Source organism: Microtus ochrogaster, chromosome 21 (assembly GCF_000317375.1).
Source record: "Microtus ochrogaster isolate Prairie Vole_2 chromosome 21, MicOch1.0, whole genome shotgun sequence".
Taxonomy (NCBI): Eukaryota; Metazoa; Chordata; class Mammalia; order Rodentia; family Cricetidae; genus Microtus; species Microtus ochrogaster.
In genome coordinates, this window is record NC_022022.1 from 25,565,351 (window position 1) to 25,579,865 (window position 14,515).

Below are 14,515 nucleotides of genomic sequence, written 5' to 3' on the forward strand. Positions count from 1 at the left end.
TGTCAAGCAAAATATTTTTAATTAGTAGGCTGATCATAAATAAATCCACATAAAAGATTTAACAGAATTACAAAGAGCTTCGTGTTTCTTCTGTGGACTCAATTCATAATATGCATTAGTCAACCTCATTCCATAACTGTGACAAAGCTGTCATCCAACAGTGCGGCACGGTTTAGCAATTCGTGTTCTTAGTTACATTTTACATTTTCTTTACAAATGTAACACTTATGTACATTATATATATTTTTTCTATAGCTCATGTACTGAAACTCTAGTCCTTTCCAGGGAAAACGCTGAATTCACTTCATGAATATGAATCATTCCTGTAAAATAATCCATACGAACAAGTGACGCAGAACCACTGCCCTTTGGCATCTCTCTTGGAGCTCATGTCAGAAATGTTAATTGTAAGAAGAATGTCATGTCTGTTAATTGTAAGAAGACGACTTTCTCTAGTTTAGAGTATGCCGCGTCACCGCACAGTCCGAGTCTGCTGGCTCGCGGAAGAGCTGTACTGCTGCACTCCTGGAAACAGGAAGAGACCAACTCGGGCGCGCTGGGTGGATCAGCACTGTCTGGAGGACTCAGGCCCTCTCCCCTTCATCTCTGGCCCGAGCCTCAGACAGCGATGTGCGTCCTGTCTTCCAGCACCTCGCGTCAGTCTCCTGTGCTTCTCTATGGGTCGTGCTTTCTTCCTCTGGCTGTGGAGCGTTCACCCTGCCGTGCTCTGGTGGACTTCATTTACAAATCTGCTGCTGAATGTGGATCAGAAACTCATAGTAAGAGAGTGCAGCCTCTGTGCGGTCTTCAATCAAATGCTGAAAAAATTCTGTTTTGGCAGGACTCTCATCTCTGAAAGGCAAAAAACAGCATTTACTTAAGCACATATATTATTACAAAGGATACATGTACACTGTAGAACATATACACATGTGGAATGGAACACATAAGAGGTTAATCCGGCCACACCTGCACCACCCCAAAGTCCTGAAATTTGAGGAGAAGCATAGGAAAGACGATGCCATCATAAAGTTACAGAAGACTTACTTTACTATGTGAAGGACGGGGCTTAGTGGGCGGCTGTCTCTAAGCCATGTTATAAAGGATCTAGTTCTCTCCGATGAAAGCGTGTCTAGCTCTGGAAGATGCGTCTGGTAAAAGAAATATAATTAGAAAACACAAACATACACTAACGTTGAACATGCTCTTCCCTCTTCAAGCGGCAGTTCCTTTTAGTAATAAACACGACAGAACGGTTGGAACAACACAGCACTTAACCATATGCACATGTATACACAGAGGTTCCCATGCATGCATCCACAATGTACAGTTTTTTGGAGGAAAAAAACCTAGCACGTCATAGAGCGTGTGATCTCCAACCTTTGCCATCTGGTAAAGAGATGGGGCAGAACTGGAACCGAGGCTTCCAGGCAGCCAATCACAAGCCTGCATTCTGTCCCTAGCCCCAATCACAAGCCTGCATTCTGTCCCTAGCCCCAACAGAAGCAACCACAGGAAGGAAATTTTAGTTGTCGGAGAAAAAAGGTGTGCTGGTAAGTCTATTGATGCTATTTTACCTGCCTGCCTCGTGGATTATTCTAGACAATCAGTAAAGCAACAACTGGTGTGCACTGGGACCTTTAGCGCCCTGCTTCTCCAAGGGCAATGTGTAAATGAAGAGGGCTACCACTAAACTCCAAATCCACCTTAAAATTACACGTAACTTACTTGAAAAATCACATTCTGAGAATTCCATTTGATTTTTTTTTTTAAAGATTTACTTATTTTATTTTGGAGGGGGGCGGGCTGGAGAGATGGCTCAGTGGTTAAGAGCACTCCCAGCTTTTCCAGATGACCCAGGTTCAATTCCCAGCACTCACATGGCGGCTTACAACTGTCTGGAACTCCACTCTCAGGTGATCAAACACCCTCTTCTGGTCTCCATGGGCATCAGGCAGGCATGCACATGGTTCAGATATTCACACGGGCAAAACACTCACACATAAATAACTAATTAAAAAAGAAAAGTCCCCTCCTTGGACCTGACTGAAAAAAAGAAAAGGTTTATTTATTTTATGTATATAGGTGTTTTGCCTGCATGCCATGTTCAGAGGCCAGAAGTGGGCATTACAAATGGTTGTGAGCCACCATGTGGGTGCTGGGAATCAAACCTGGATCTCTAGAGGAACAGTAAATGCCTAGTTTTGACCTTATTTCCTAGTGTCTCTCACAAACAACCTTTTAGTCTCACAGGAAGAGGGGCTCCTTAGAAATTCTTTAAACAATGACACTTCAGCAGCTTCCTGAGGGGGACAGCAGGTGCTGAGGTGCACTGCCACGCTGGCCAGAGGCCGAGCTGCGGGCGCTGCTCTCCTCCCCTTAGTGCTCACACTTACAGTCCTGGTAAAGCCCCTTCTTCCAAACTCCCAAGTCTGCTTCACACTGACTGATGCTGACATCCTTGTGTGTGGCAAAAAATGAGAATCGCAGCTGTACTAAGCAGAGCCCCGAGACGCAGTCCTCAGGCTGCACATCCAGCAACATGTGCTCCCACAGCTGCTACAGTGTCTGGACAGCACCGAATGGAACCGGTAAACTAAGTCAGATGCCACAGCACACACCTATGACCCTAGCACACGGGGACAGAAGACTGTCAGCTGGGGCAGGCTGGTCTAGACTGAGTCCAAGTTAGCCAAAACTATACAAGGAAACCCAGTTTGAAAAAAAGGGGGCGGTGAGAGAAGAAAAGGCAAGCACATAACACAAAGTTTATGCTAAAATGAAAGAAAACATATATATAAAAGATAAAACTTAATACTGTAAAAACCATTGACACAAAGTTACTGCCTCCAGGCCTAACACAGGCTATGATCATTCTATCCGTCAGTGAGGAGAGATAACAAGACAGGTGGAACAATACCATGGCAAGTTAGGTCTCTGCTCATACCAATGAGCCTGTTAGCACTTCCTCAGGGGAGGAAGGGTACCCACGGCCTCTCCTGCCTCCCAGCTGTAGGTGACAAAGAAAGCGAGAGGCAGGTAACTGAAGGGTTCCATGAGTAAACTCTGCTAAGACTATCACCCATGAGGTAGAAAGTCAGCCGTGTTTGAGTCACCCACACTTCTGTGTGTAATCCCTCACCCATGTTCCTATAAGGAGATCCACTTGTTCACCAAATTGGCTTGGTTGAAACTGATAATTTTGTCTGTCATCATCAATGTCCTATCCAGAGTAAATAGACATTTGTTTACCTTTCCTCAAGAAACTGACCAAAATCCATACAACAAAAATCCACTGACCATTTTCTGTGGTATTGCTGCAAAATCAGGGCACCCGAGCACATTCTCTATAAAGTTAGTGTCACAGCCTTTGCCAATCCAAACGTAAAAAACCTAAAAACCAAAGGGGTGGGGAGCAACAGAATATTAAATCTCTGATAAAAATCCATCACAACCAATTCTCTCAGTTATCATACATAAAAGAGGCCATTCACACTGTCTCAAACACAAAAGCTAACAAACATAAAAGGGAATATATAATTAGAATATTGTGAACCGAGTTCTGAGAACCAAAAGCACTTCTATCTTCTCTGCTTATATTTCAAGGCTTCACTTTTAGGCATTTATCTGGGGGCTGAAGAGATGCTCAAGAGATGTGCCAGCATTGCAGACAACCCAGGTCTGGTGCCCAGCAACACCATGGGGGCTCACAGGCATCCATACCTCCAGCTCCAGGGGGAGCCAATGCTCTCTTCTGACCTCAGACACTAGGCATGCATGTGGTGCATGTGCAAACATGTAGGCAAAATACATATACACATAAAATGAAAATTTTAAAACTTTAAAAATATTTTTCTATGTGTATTAGTATTTTGCCTATGAGCATGTATGCATGCTTCTTGTGTGGGGTGTCCCCAGAGGCCAGAAGTGGATGTCAGAGCTCCTGGATCTGGAGTGACAGATGGTTGGGAGCTGCCACGTGGCTGCTGGGAACCAACCCAGGGTCTTCTGGTTAAATGTCTTTAACCAGTGAGCCACCATCTCCCCAGCCCCCTTCATTTATTTCCCTAATAGGAATGTACTCCCATAATAAGACTATCTGCCTCCTAATTACTCTTTCTACTTCAACTTGTGAGCTCTGTGGAAGTTTACACTTGTCTGGACTACTGGTCACCCCTTCCACCACCCCTGAGCAGTGAGTGACTTCTCTAACCTCCAACTGTCAGTAGAATTTCTGGCAATGGACAGAAGCTAAACCACAAGGGAAATTCTTGAGGTCCATTTGAATTTTATGATTCTGATGATAAAGTTTCTGATGGTAGAATTTCTACTCTGAATACATATAACTCCATAATTTACTATTAATTATATTAATTGGTGTCCAAATATAGAGTCTAAAGTAAACTGGGGTCCCAGGCCAGTCAGGGACTCCTCGTGCCCCTGTGTGCCAGGCAGTACCAGGGCTAGTCTGTGTGTGCGCACTCTGCAGTCAGAGCATAGCTTTGTCAGCAGCGGTACTTACTGAGCCACAGTCCATGAGGAAAGCTCCCTCTCTGGTCAGCTTCTCTGCAGACAGCTTCTGAAGCGGGGGCTGAGGTACTACCCTGTCATTAACATGGATGGCACCCTGAAAAGGAAAGGCAGAATTCGGTGAGTCATCCAGCATGTCACTGCTGTCATCAGCCTGGAGGAGTCAGTTACCACCTCTGTAAAACACGCATCTATGACACACTTTAGAGATAGAAAATACATTGACTGTATGCCAGTTTTACAGTAGAATGAAGGTGTTCAAATCTAAAAAGTAAAAATGTGAAAATATAGATTTATATAAAATAAAAATGTTTCATTTCCTCCCCTTCTCAGGTCAGTGTGTATCAAGACTACGGCAGCTGACCGCCGTGTTGTACATTCCCCCTGACAACATGATACTCTGTATGGAATGAATGCTAGTCCCAAAGAATACAGCTTCAACATGAAGAAAAATAAAGGGACTATACAGCTGTGCATCACCGTTATTACTGGAACACAGACGTGGCTTACTATGTAACTAATACTGCATCTGTCATATCATAAACAGCCAATACAAAATACAAATAGAGATCACTCTGTAACTTAGCTTTGAATTAAACATTAAAACCAACCCCAGGACAAGTTACTTCTCACAGGAAACTTTTTTTTTTTTTTTTTTTAATTTTCGAGACAGGGTTTCTCCGTAGCTTTTTTTGGTTCCTGTCCTGGAACTAGCTCTTGTAGACCAGGCTGGCCTCGAACTCACAGAGATCCGCCTGCCTCTGCCTCCTGAGTGCTGGGATTAAAGGCATGCGCCACCACTGCCCGGTACAGGAAACTATTTTTAAACACTCTACCCACTGAAAGCATCTGAAAGTTCTATTGTGAACTAGATCCCTAAAAGTCATTATTTGAATGTTTACCACCACGGGGAAGAAGAGAATGAAAAACTACTGAAAATATCTATCAGCTTAGGCAGAACATCAAGACAATGCATACCTCATCTGTCAACCTGTCTATCCTGTATAAGTTGGGATGAATCATTTTCATTAGATGAACCAGCGGCTGGGACTTCATCTGGCACATGGCATACACACGATCATCCAGGCGTGTGCTTGTACCTGTTCTAAATGCTTTCTGCAAGGAAAAAGACACATGGAGGAAGTAAACAGAAAACCGACTGCCGGGATTCAAGACTCAGCCAATATTTATTTAATAGGTAAGGAAACAGATCAGTTTTTCTAACTATCCCGTGCTTGTAAGGAAAACTCTGCTAGGTTGGTGTAAAGTGGACAAAGATGACACAAATACAACACCTTTAACAGGGACAAACAATGCAGAGACCTTAGCTCAGCACCTCTTCCAGGAGCACACGTGAGGGTGGGCTCTGACCAGTTCATAATTCAAATCAAGGAAGAAGAGCTTAGGCGCTGGTAAGGATCATGGCGCATCTGCACACCTTCGTATTCCACTCATCCCCCCTATTTTTCAAGTCTTACAACACCAAAGTACATAATTCCCTAGCTAACTATTAAAAACAGCAGTTTAACTTCTTCGTTCACCTGAGAGCTTGTAAGACACTGGTCAGCTATGAAATATAGAGAACTACCTGTTTGAGAAGCGCCAGAACATAGAGGGGGAGCAGCTTGAGCGAACTTGGTGCTGTCAGGGTGGAGCGTGGCACACTTGACACCATTGAGCTGTAGGCAGACAGGGGGTCCACCACAGCATTCACTAGGGCATCCCTGGCATCCGACAAGCTTGATGACACCGAGCGATCCACAGCTGCAAAGCGAGAGGGTACTCAGCCACCAGGTCCCAGTAAGTAAGTACTCTCTTCTCTCTCTCTCTCTCTCTCTCTCTCTCTCTCTCTCTCTCTCTCTCTCTCTCTCTCTCTCTCTCTCTCTCACACACACACACACACACACACACACACACACACACACACCCTGGAGGAGGGGTGGTATGGGCCAATGACACAATCCTTGAGTCTTTGGTTCAAACCCTAGTAATGCCAAACAAAGTGTGGAAAGGAAAAGGAGGTCTTTCTGTAAGTGCTATTATAACTGTGCTCCAAGTTAGTAATGACAGCTGATTTCTCCAGTGTATGTGGAAAACAGCAAGGCTCCCTGCATGTCTATGTTTATTCATAAAGAGACACATTAAAATCAATCCCTCAGGAATGTATTAAATACTGACGGCTTCTTTAAGCTTAGAGTAAAACACACTTTTCTGAGCACAGTCCTACGTCAGTTATGCATCAAATGTAGACATGTCACCATAACCATAATAAACATCCACGGCAGTTTCATTACCCCAGAATTATTCCCTGTGGGGCTCCTTTGCAGTAAGGTTCTCTCTCTGCCCCCATCCTGGCCATCTAGTCTCCATCATATGAATGTCCCCTTTACTAAATGTCACATGGACACCTTGTGTCACTTAGCGTAATGCCTTTTAAAGCCACACTTGCTTAGCTGTCTGGCAACTCTTTCCTGAGTCACACTCAACTGTGTGGACATGTGACAGCTTACATATTAGTCAAAGGAGATCCTGGTTTTTACAAATCACAACCCCTCCTAGTAGATTTTAAATTACGAATTATTTTTAAAATATAAGAACAGCCTAATTCATTCTATAATAAATGAAAATGCATTAAAATGCTTTTTAAATTAATTGATGGATTTCTGAAGTTAAAAAAAGTAGAAAAAAAGTCCCAGTTTTTTTTAATGTTAGAAAAGCGTATTTCACCTGCTCTTTCATGTTACTCACCCATGTTAGCCAGAAGGCAGATGGCAGCTTGCACGTCCACGCCTGCATACACATCTGCGAGTGAGCTCACCACTGGCAGGCACAGAGTATGCACTCTAATTCTCCGTTCACCTAATAAAATGGAACATGCCAGTAAAGCACACTAGGCTGGGAAAGAGAGCAAACAGATCCCAATTTCACACAAGTTATTGTTTTGGCTAGATTAAATCATCAATAACATTCGGAAATAGAAAAGGCTTTGTAATTAATATGTTTTGAGTGTCTTATTTTTATTATTTCTGGTGCTTGGGATTAAACCAAGGTTCTCACAAATGCTAGGTAAGCATTATAGTGCTGAGCTACCCCCACCCCGTCTAGTTAGCATGTTTTAAATACAACATTCTCCAGAGACTGGACTGATGCTCAGAGGACAAGAACACGTGCAATTCCTTCAGAGGACAGAGGCTCAGTTCCCAGCACCCATATGGCAGCTCACAACTGTCTGTGACTCCAGTCATAGGAAATCAATTCTCTCTCTGGCCTCCACAGGCTGCACATACATACATACATATAGACAAGATATTCACACACATAAACTAAATACATTTTAAGAAAAGTCTCCAACCCTGTAAGCTATGAACATGTATTTTACATATAGTTGAATGCTAGTTTCCAGCTTCTTTGATTTTTTTCAAAGATTTTATTTGTAATTACAGTACATCTGTACATGTAAGTGTGTATGTGTCCACGGAGTCCAGAAAAGGGCGTTGGGTCTCGGGAGCTAGAGAAACAGGCAGTTGTGATCTGCCGTATGTGGATGCTGTGAACAGAACCCAACCTGTGGAAGCAGCAAGTGCTTTAACTACTGTGCCATCTCTCCAGAGTTTTCTAGTTTACCTTCATTATTGTTCTAGTTATACTCCATTGATTAAAATATGAAAACCGTGGACTATCAAGGCAGAAAAGAAGGCCTTCCTCTCGGCCGTTCTCTATTTTCTAGGCAGCAGTGCAAAGACAATAGAAGGTCACCGTGCCTGCCAGAAACACATGATGCTAAACATGAATTTTCCACAAATTAAGGAAGTCACATGGCCCATGGCCCAGCAGGTAAAGACACTTGCCATCAAGCATGCTGACCTATGTTTGAGCTCTGGGCCCTACCTGTGAAAGAGAGAACTGATTCTGTAAGTTGTCTGCTGGCCTACACACGCACATTGTGGCATGTCTGCCTATCAGTGTACACACAGGGCAAATGAATAAATGTGATAAAATATTTTCAAGTGTGTTATTTGGGGCTGGAAGATGGTGCAGTGGTTAAATGTGATTAATGTTTGAGTCCCAGCAGCCATATACTGGCTCCTAACCACCAGTAACTCTTAGGTCCAGGAAATCCAACACCCTCTTTTTGGCCTCCATGAGTCCCTGTTTGCATGTGATGCACATAAACTCACATGCACACACACATAAATAGTAATAAATCCATTTCAAGGTGTATTATTTAAAAATTCAAATGTGAGTTAAAAAGAGAAAGAAACAGAACATATATATGTAGTCAGTTAGTGCAAATGCCATTACCGTCACTGCATACCTTTCTTTTTCTCCTCTTTACTAAAAGCGAGGTGGAAGAAGGCTACAGGCGCTTCAGTTCTGACAACATACCTTTGCTTGATGTGTATAGCAGGGCTGTCTGGAAGCACACTAAGGAAGTGTCTGTCAGACTCTCTTCAATTGACAACTGCACTGCAAACCCAGCATCGGGATTGATGTTGGCAAGAGAGAGCAAGTCAGTGGACCGGACGAAGAAGTTGCCATGGAAAGTGTGCATTGACAGACCTGGGGAAGAGAGAGTTGACATAAAGACAAGCAAGGGCAGCATCTTCACCATCAGCTAAAGCAGCTGCTCAGTGAGTAGCACCCCTGCGTAACTACAGAGTGAGGCTAGACTCTAGGAAGAGGTTCTAACTAAACAGTGCAGGTTCTATAGAGGGAACCTAGGTCCTATTTATACTACATTTATATCTAACCTTGCTATCATATTCTACATGCAGGTCCAACTCAGACATAAATATAATATGCAAAATTAAAAAACAGAGGGTTCCTTACCTTGGATTTAAGATGAGAGTCTGCCCCCCAAACACTCACATAACCAAAGGAAGTCACCAACTAAAAGCTGTTACAGGAGCGACCTTCCCTGTTCTCACTGTCGCTCTTGAATAACTTCTAATGTGTGCTTTCTTCCTGCTTTCTTGCATAAACGAAGATTTTGCTTTTATCCACTTATTATTTAATGAAACTGGTCTATGATCACTCAATAACTGTATTTCAAACAGGGTTTAGCTGGATCTAACAGGAAGTTCTCTGTGATGAACAGCCACCCCACGGGTCTGGGAGCTCTTACAGCCTAACACAGGAGTGTAATGGAACACACACTTTTCGCAAGTCCATACCTTTAGTACATCTTATTCTCATAACAGCTTCGAATCCAATTTTCCTAGTGAGGTACCGTTTGAGGTCTTTTTGTAACTTCTCTGCTTGTGAAGGATTATGAGTGGAGTGGAAAGATGGATAGTAGAATATGCACCCTGCAGAGTACTTGGACATGCACGCTTTAGAAAGAAAGACATTAAGTATTAGCTAGACAAGTCACCATAAACTACTGTCTAACAAGTACACACATTCCATGTTATGAAGAAACCATTCTGGGAAAGCCCAACATGGACAGGAATCAGATAGACCTGAGATCTGAAACACAAAACACAACAGGCACTGAAGTTTACTGTTTAGCAGAATAGCTAAGGGATCCATGCTACAAAGCAGAATAGTAAGAGCATTTCTTTCGGTATCAGGCTGTAAAGTTCACTGGTAAATGTCATACACACTATCTATGTATGTAACCCATGTGCCTTCCTCCCCCAGGACTAAGGATGCTGACTGAAGGGCACAGCTTTAATTGTATGTTAGAAATCTTTAAGCAGGTAAAACAATGACATCTTCTTACCTAAAGAAGCAAGGTCAGAATACTGTGAACTTAGAAGGAACAGATCCACTGCAGTTTGCTGTCCTGAGCAATCTAAAGCAAGTTTCTTATAAAAATCAGTTGCTGGGCCAAGATGGTGCACCACCTAAGTCAACAGATCACAAGGTAAGAGCCTTTGGTTATATACACAGTAATGTCTCTTATAACAAGAAAAGAGATTTTTATTTTATTCCATTATCAACCAACCAACAGAGTATGGGTCCAGATTTCCAACAGTAATAAGGCCTAGTGTTTACAACAAGGAACATGGCTCAGACCATTTCCCCAGCACTTTGGAAGCTGAGTAGGAGAACTAAGTCTTCAAAGCCAGCCTGGGCTACCAAGTGAGAACCCCTCACCTTCACCCCTAGTGGGGGAAAGGCACTATATGGCACACTGGTTTAGATTTTTATATAAGATGAATGATTCAATGCTCATAATACACACGCATAAGGTTTTCATTATGTATCTATCTGCTGGCTCCAGAGTGAGTGCTCCAGGATCTTATGGTCCTGTTGCTAACAGGATAAGGAAGGCTTAATGAGTCCCCCCCAGCTACTGGACAGTTAATTGAGTACTTTCACATTTATGCACTCATACATACTTTAGAGTTCTGGGGATCTCAGAATCATGATGAAAAAGGCTAGAGCAAAAACACAGTCTATGTGAGTGAAGACAAATTAAATTAGTTTGTGTGTGTTAACTAAGCATTAGTGCCTGGATAAGTCCACTGAAGGCTTACATTTTTCTCTACTAAGTTTTAGACAATGATTGGTATTCCCTCTGTAATCTAAAAGTTTATTCATAAGCATGTTAAATTATAATAGCTTGATTAAGTTTTTCATCTATATAATAGAAATGACACTGGGGACTAAAAACCAAACCATAACTTTATCATTAAATAGCCATTCAACCTTTGGCAAGACACTACTTTGTTCATCTGTAAATAAAAGATAAGGTGTGTTTCTAAATATTAAAAAATCTATTTATCTAGTTGAGTGCATTTATCTGTGTGAGTGCATGCATGCCACGCCGAGCTGCAGAACTGCTGGGACTACAGATGTGTGCCACCACATCCAACGTTTGAATTGGTGAGCAGGAACGTACGGCCAGTGCTCTTACCACTGTGCCATCTCTTCAGGCCAAATTTTATGTTCTGTTAACTAAATAAAAAGAATACATCAACCCCCCAAATAAAGGCAATCTGGCTTAAATTCTTTTTGGTTTTATTACTGATGATGAAGCAAAGAGGAGGAAATGGATAATTTCAGTCCTCGGGAGGAAGAAAACACCAGTGGTTAAGTTACAAACACTTAACATGTAATACCTTGGTACTTGACCTCTGATTTGGATCCTCTCTGGACTGCAGAAGTCCTGCCCCCAGAGAAGGTAACTGTGTCTGAAATACAGACACTCGGCCACCCGTGGGAGACATTAGCTTGAAGGCAGCCTGAAGCGCAGGTCCGAGGGCACTGTGTGTTTCTCTGGTATTGAGGAACATATTTGGTAATGCGTTCAACAAGTCTTTTATAAGCTGAGGGAAGATTAAAGGTTGAATTACTGAGAGGGCAAGGTGGTTTTCTTCTCTAAAACATTCCAGAGTAAAGCAAGGCAACTCCATCTCTGGGGACTGTGCAGGAAGGACTTGGCAGATGCTTCCTATGGTGTCTGACAGCAATAGACCACTAAACAAATGTTAAGAAGGGAAACAGCTAACGTAACAAGAGTCTTGATACTTTGAGAAAACAAATTATTCTCACCTCTTTACTTTCATACAGATTCACAAGCAAACTATCTGGTGTGGGCAGAAAAACATCTACAGGGAAAAAAAAACACTTCATCAGAACAGTCAAGAGGACATTATAAAGTAGCATGTTTTGGTTCTACAAGGACACTCTCTATGTGTACTATAATTCTGCCTTAGTAAATACATATACTCCACATATATACATCCAACACACACACAAACTTAAAATCAAGCATTTCAAAGAAAACAGTTATTTTAAACAAATGTCAAGGTACACCAAGTCATGCTCACAGACAAGATGGAACTTAAAGTTCCAAACCCACAGTTACACTGATGCTTACCATCTATATCGGATACAATCATCATCTGAGGCTGGGATAATCCTTCTTGTAAGTTGTAGAAATGAATAGTGCTGTCAAAAGTCATGAATCCTATTCTTGTCCGTGAGTCTCCAGGAAGCCTAGTGACAAAAATGGCAACTTGAAATTCAAAGTGCTCAGTCACACTGTTTACACAATACTGAAATAGGCTAAGCCTAAGGATACAACACATAACTTTTTACAGGAGTCAGGAAAGGTATCTGAACCAGTACACAGGGAACAGAGCAGCTGTTAAGAGTCTAGACACACGTGAGACCATTTGGCATGTGTTTCTCAGTGCCTGTTTTAATGTCATTTAACCTAGTAACCCTCAGATTTAGCCATGCTAGTGTCATCTAGAGTCCTTACGCGCTAGGTCAGCTAGTCAGAGGGAGAGTTCTTTCAAAATATTAAAGCATTTATTATTTTATGAGTTAAAATATTTGTTATTAAATCATAACAAGGAGTATAATCCTTATACAAAATTAGGCAAACATTGCCAAATTTAACAAAACTTAGTAAAAAAAAACAAAATAAAGCAAATCCATAAATTGTTCAAGAGTAATTCAAATGTACGCACACACTTATATACCCACATATGAATAAAAATATTCTTACTTGTCTAAGTTTTCTAATAACGACTGGCATAAAACCGACAAATACCCAGCCTCCACTGCATTATGAGACACATCTAAAACAAACAAGTAGACAGCAGGCTGCGGAGGACGAAGCTGCAAGAAACAAAGACATCATTTAGTTAGTGGACACACTTCCTTTTTCCTATGACTATGATTACACTCTTTTTAAAAAATATTTATTTATTATGGGTACAATATTCTGTTTGCATCTATGCCTGCAGGCTAGAAGAGGACACCAGACCTCATTACAGATGGTTGTGAGCCACCATGTGGTTGCTGGGAATCGAACTCGATTCCTTTGGAAGGGCACGCAATGCTCTTAACCACTGAGCCATCTCTCCAGCCCCCTTCACTGATTCTCTTAACACACACACACACACACACACACACACACACACACACACACACACACACGAGAATAGAACTGCAGTTCTAGTGAATGAAAATGACATGCCCTTCTTCAGTTTATTTTTCTTATAAAGCTCACTAGAAATTAGACTGAAAGGCAGATGTAATGGCTAAGTATGCTGAGTGTTTTATGGAAAGAATGCCGACCAACCTATCTTCTAAAGGAATAGCTGCTAGCTTATTAGAGAATGCTAACCTGTCTAAATATTTATGTATACTTTCCTTATTCCTAAAAACATTTATATAGTTTTTAGGGTTTTTTTCAGTTTTAAAATCTAGTTTAAATTTTACTTTATGTGCTTGAGTATTTGGCCTGCATCTAAGCACACCACCTGCATGCAGTGCTCTCAAAGGCCCCAAGAGAGCACAGATCTCCTGGAACTGTAGTTACAGACAGCTGTGAGTTCCATGTGGGTGCTGAGAGCCAAAACCTGGTCCTTTGCAAGAATAGCCAGTGGTCTTAAACACTGACCCATCTCTCCAACCCAAGGATTTTAGTTTTTAAATTTTTACTTTTTGTTTTGTTGAGGATTAAGCCCAGGGCCTTGCGTATCCTAGATAGACACTAGCACTGAGGAGAAAAAGACAGCTCAGAGGTTACAAGTGTGTACTAGTCTTGCAGAGGACCCCAGTTCAGTTTCCAGGGTCATGTCAAGTGGCTCACAGATGTCTGTAATTCCAGCCTCAGGGGATCCAACTACTTCTTCTGGCCTCAAATGTTGTCACACAACCAACACACACATAGATACTTAACTAAAAATTAAAATTAAAGTCTGAGAATAGCCATTAGTATCAGCTACTACATCATCCAATAGTAGCTGGATCCCAGAGAATAAGTGTCCAGAAGGGGCCTGTGATGATGCAGGGTACAGACATTCACTGAAGTCCATCTGTTAGCGAAGCATAGTGACACTCACAAGAGTAAAACGACATGGTGTCTCAGATGAGAAGATTATGTGTTTTTTTTTTTTTTTTGGTTTTTCGAGACAGGGTTTCTCTGTGGTTTTTTGGAGCCTGTCCTGGAACTAGCTCTTGTAGACCAGGCTGGTCTCGAACTCACAGAGATCTACCTGCCTCTGCCTCCCGAGTG

The 14,515-nt window shown here is 42.0% G+C and overlaps 1 protein-coding gene across 2 annotated transcripts in view; it reads right to left on the bottom strand.

The window, feature by feature from the left end:
- Window positions 1–14,515, bottom strand: part of Sec24b (SEC24 homolog B, COPII coat complex component) — a 65,064-nt gene continuing 50,549 nt past the window's right edge. For both annotated transcript variants that reach the window (XM_013350028.2, XM_005357277.3), the window contains 14 exons: window positions 12,998–13,110; window positions 12,362–12,480; window positions 12,034–12,089; window positions 11,601–11,807; window positions 10,256–10,379; window positions 9,705–9,863; window positions 8,917–9,090; window positions 7,279–7,389; window positions 6,119–6,294; window positions 5,509–5,646; window positions 4,523–4,627; window positions 3,301–3,393; window positions 1,048–1,151; window positions 1–852 (listed from right to left, as the gene is read on the bottom strand). In XM_013350028.2, coding sequence (XP_013205482.1) covers window positions 738–852; window positions 1,048–1,151; window positions 3,301–3,393; window positions 4,523–4,627; window positions 5,509–5,646; window positions 6,119–6,294; window positions 7,279–7,389; window positions 8,917–9,090; window positions 9,705–9,863; window positions 10,256–10,379; window positions 11,601–11,807; window positions 12,034–12,089; window positions 12,362–12,480; window positions 12,998–13,110 — 1,794 coding nt within the window. In that variant the 3' untranslated portion in view covers window positions 1–737. The remainder of the gene's footprint in view (window positions 853–1,047; window positions 1,152–3,300; window positions 3,394–4,522; window positions 4,628–5,508; window positions 5,647–6,118; window positions 6,295–7,278; window positions 7,390–8,916; window positions 9,091–9,704; window positions 9,864–10,255; window positions 10,380–11,600; window positions 11,808–12,033; window positions 12,090–12,361; window positions 12,481–12,997; window positions 13,111–14,515) is intronic.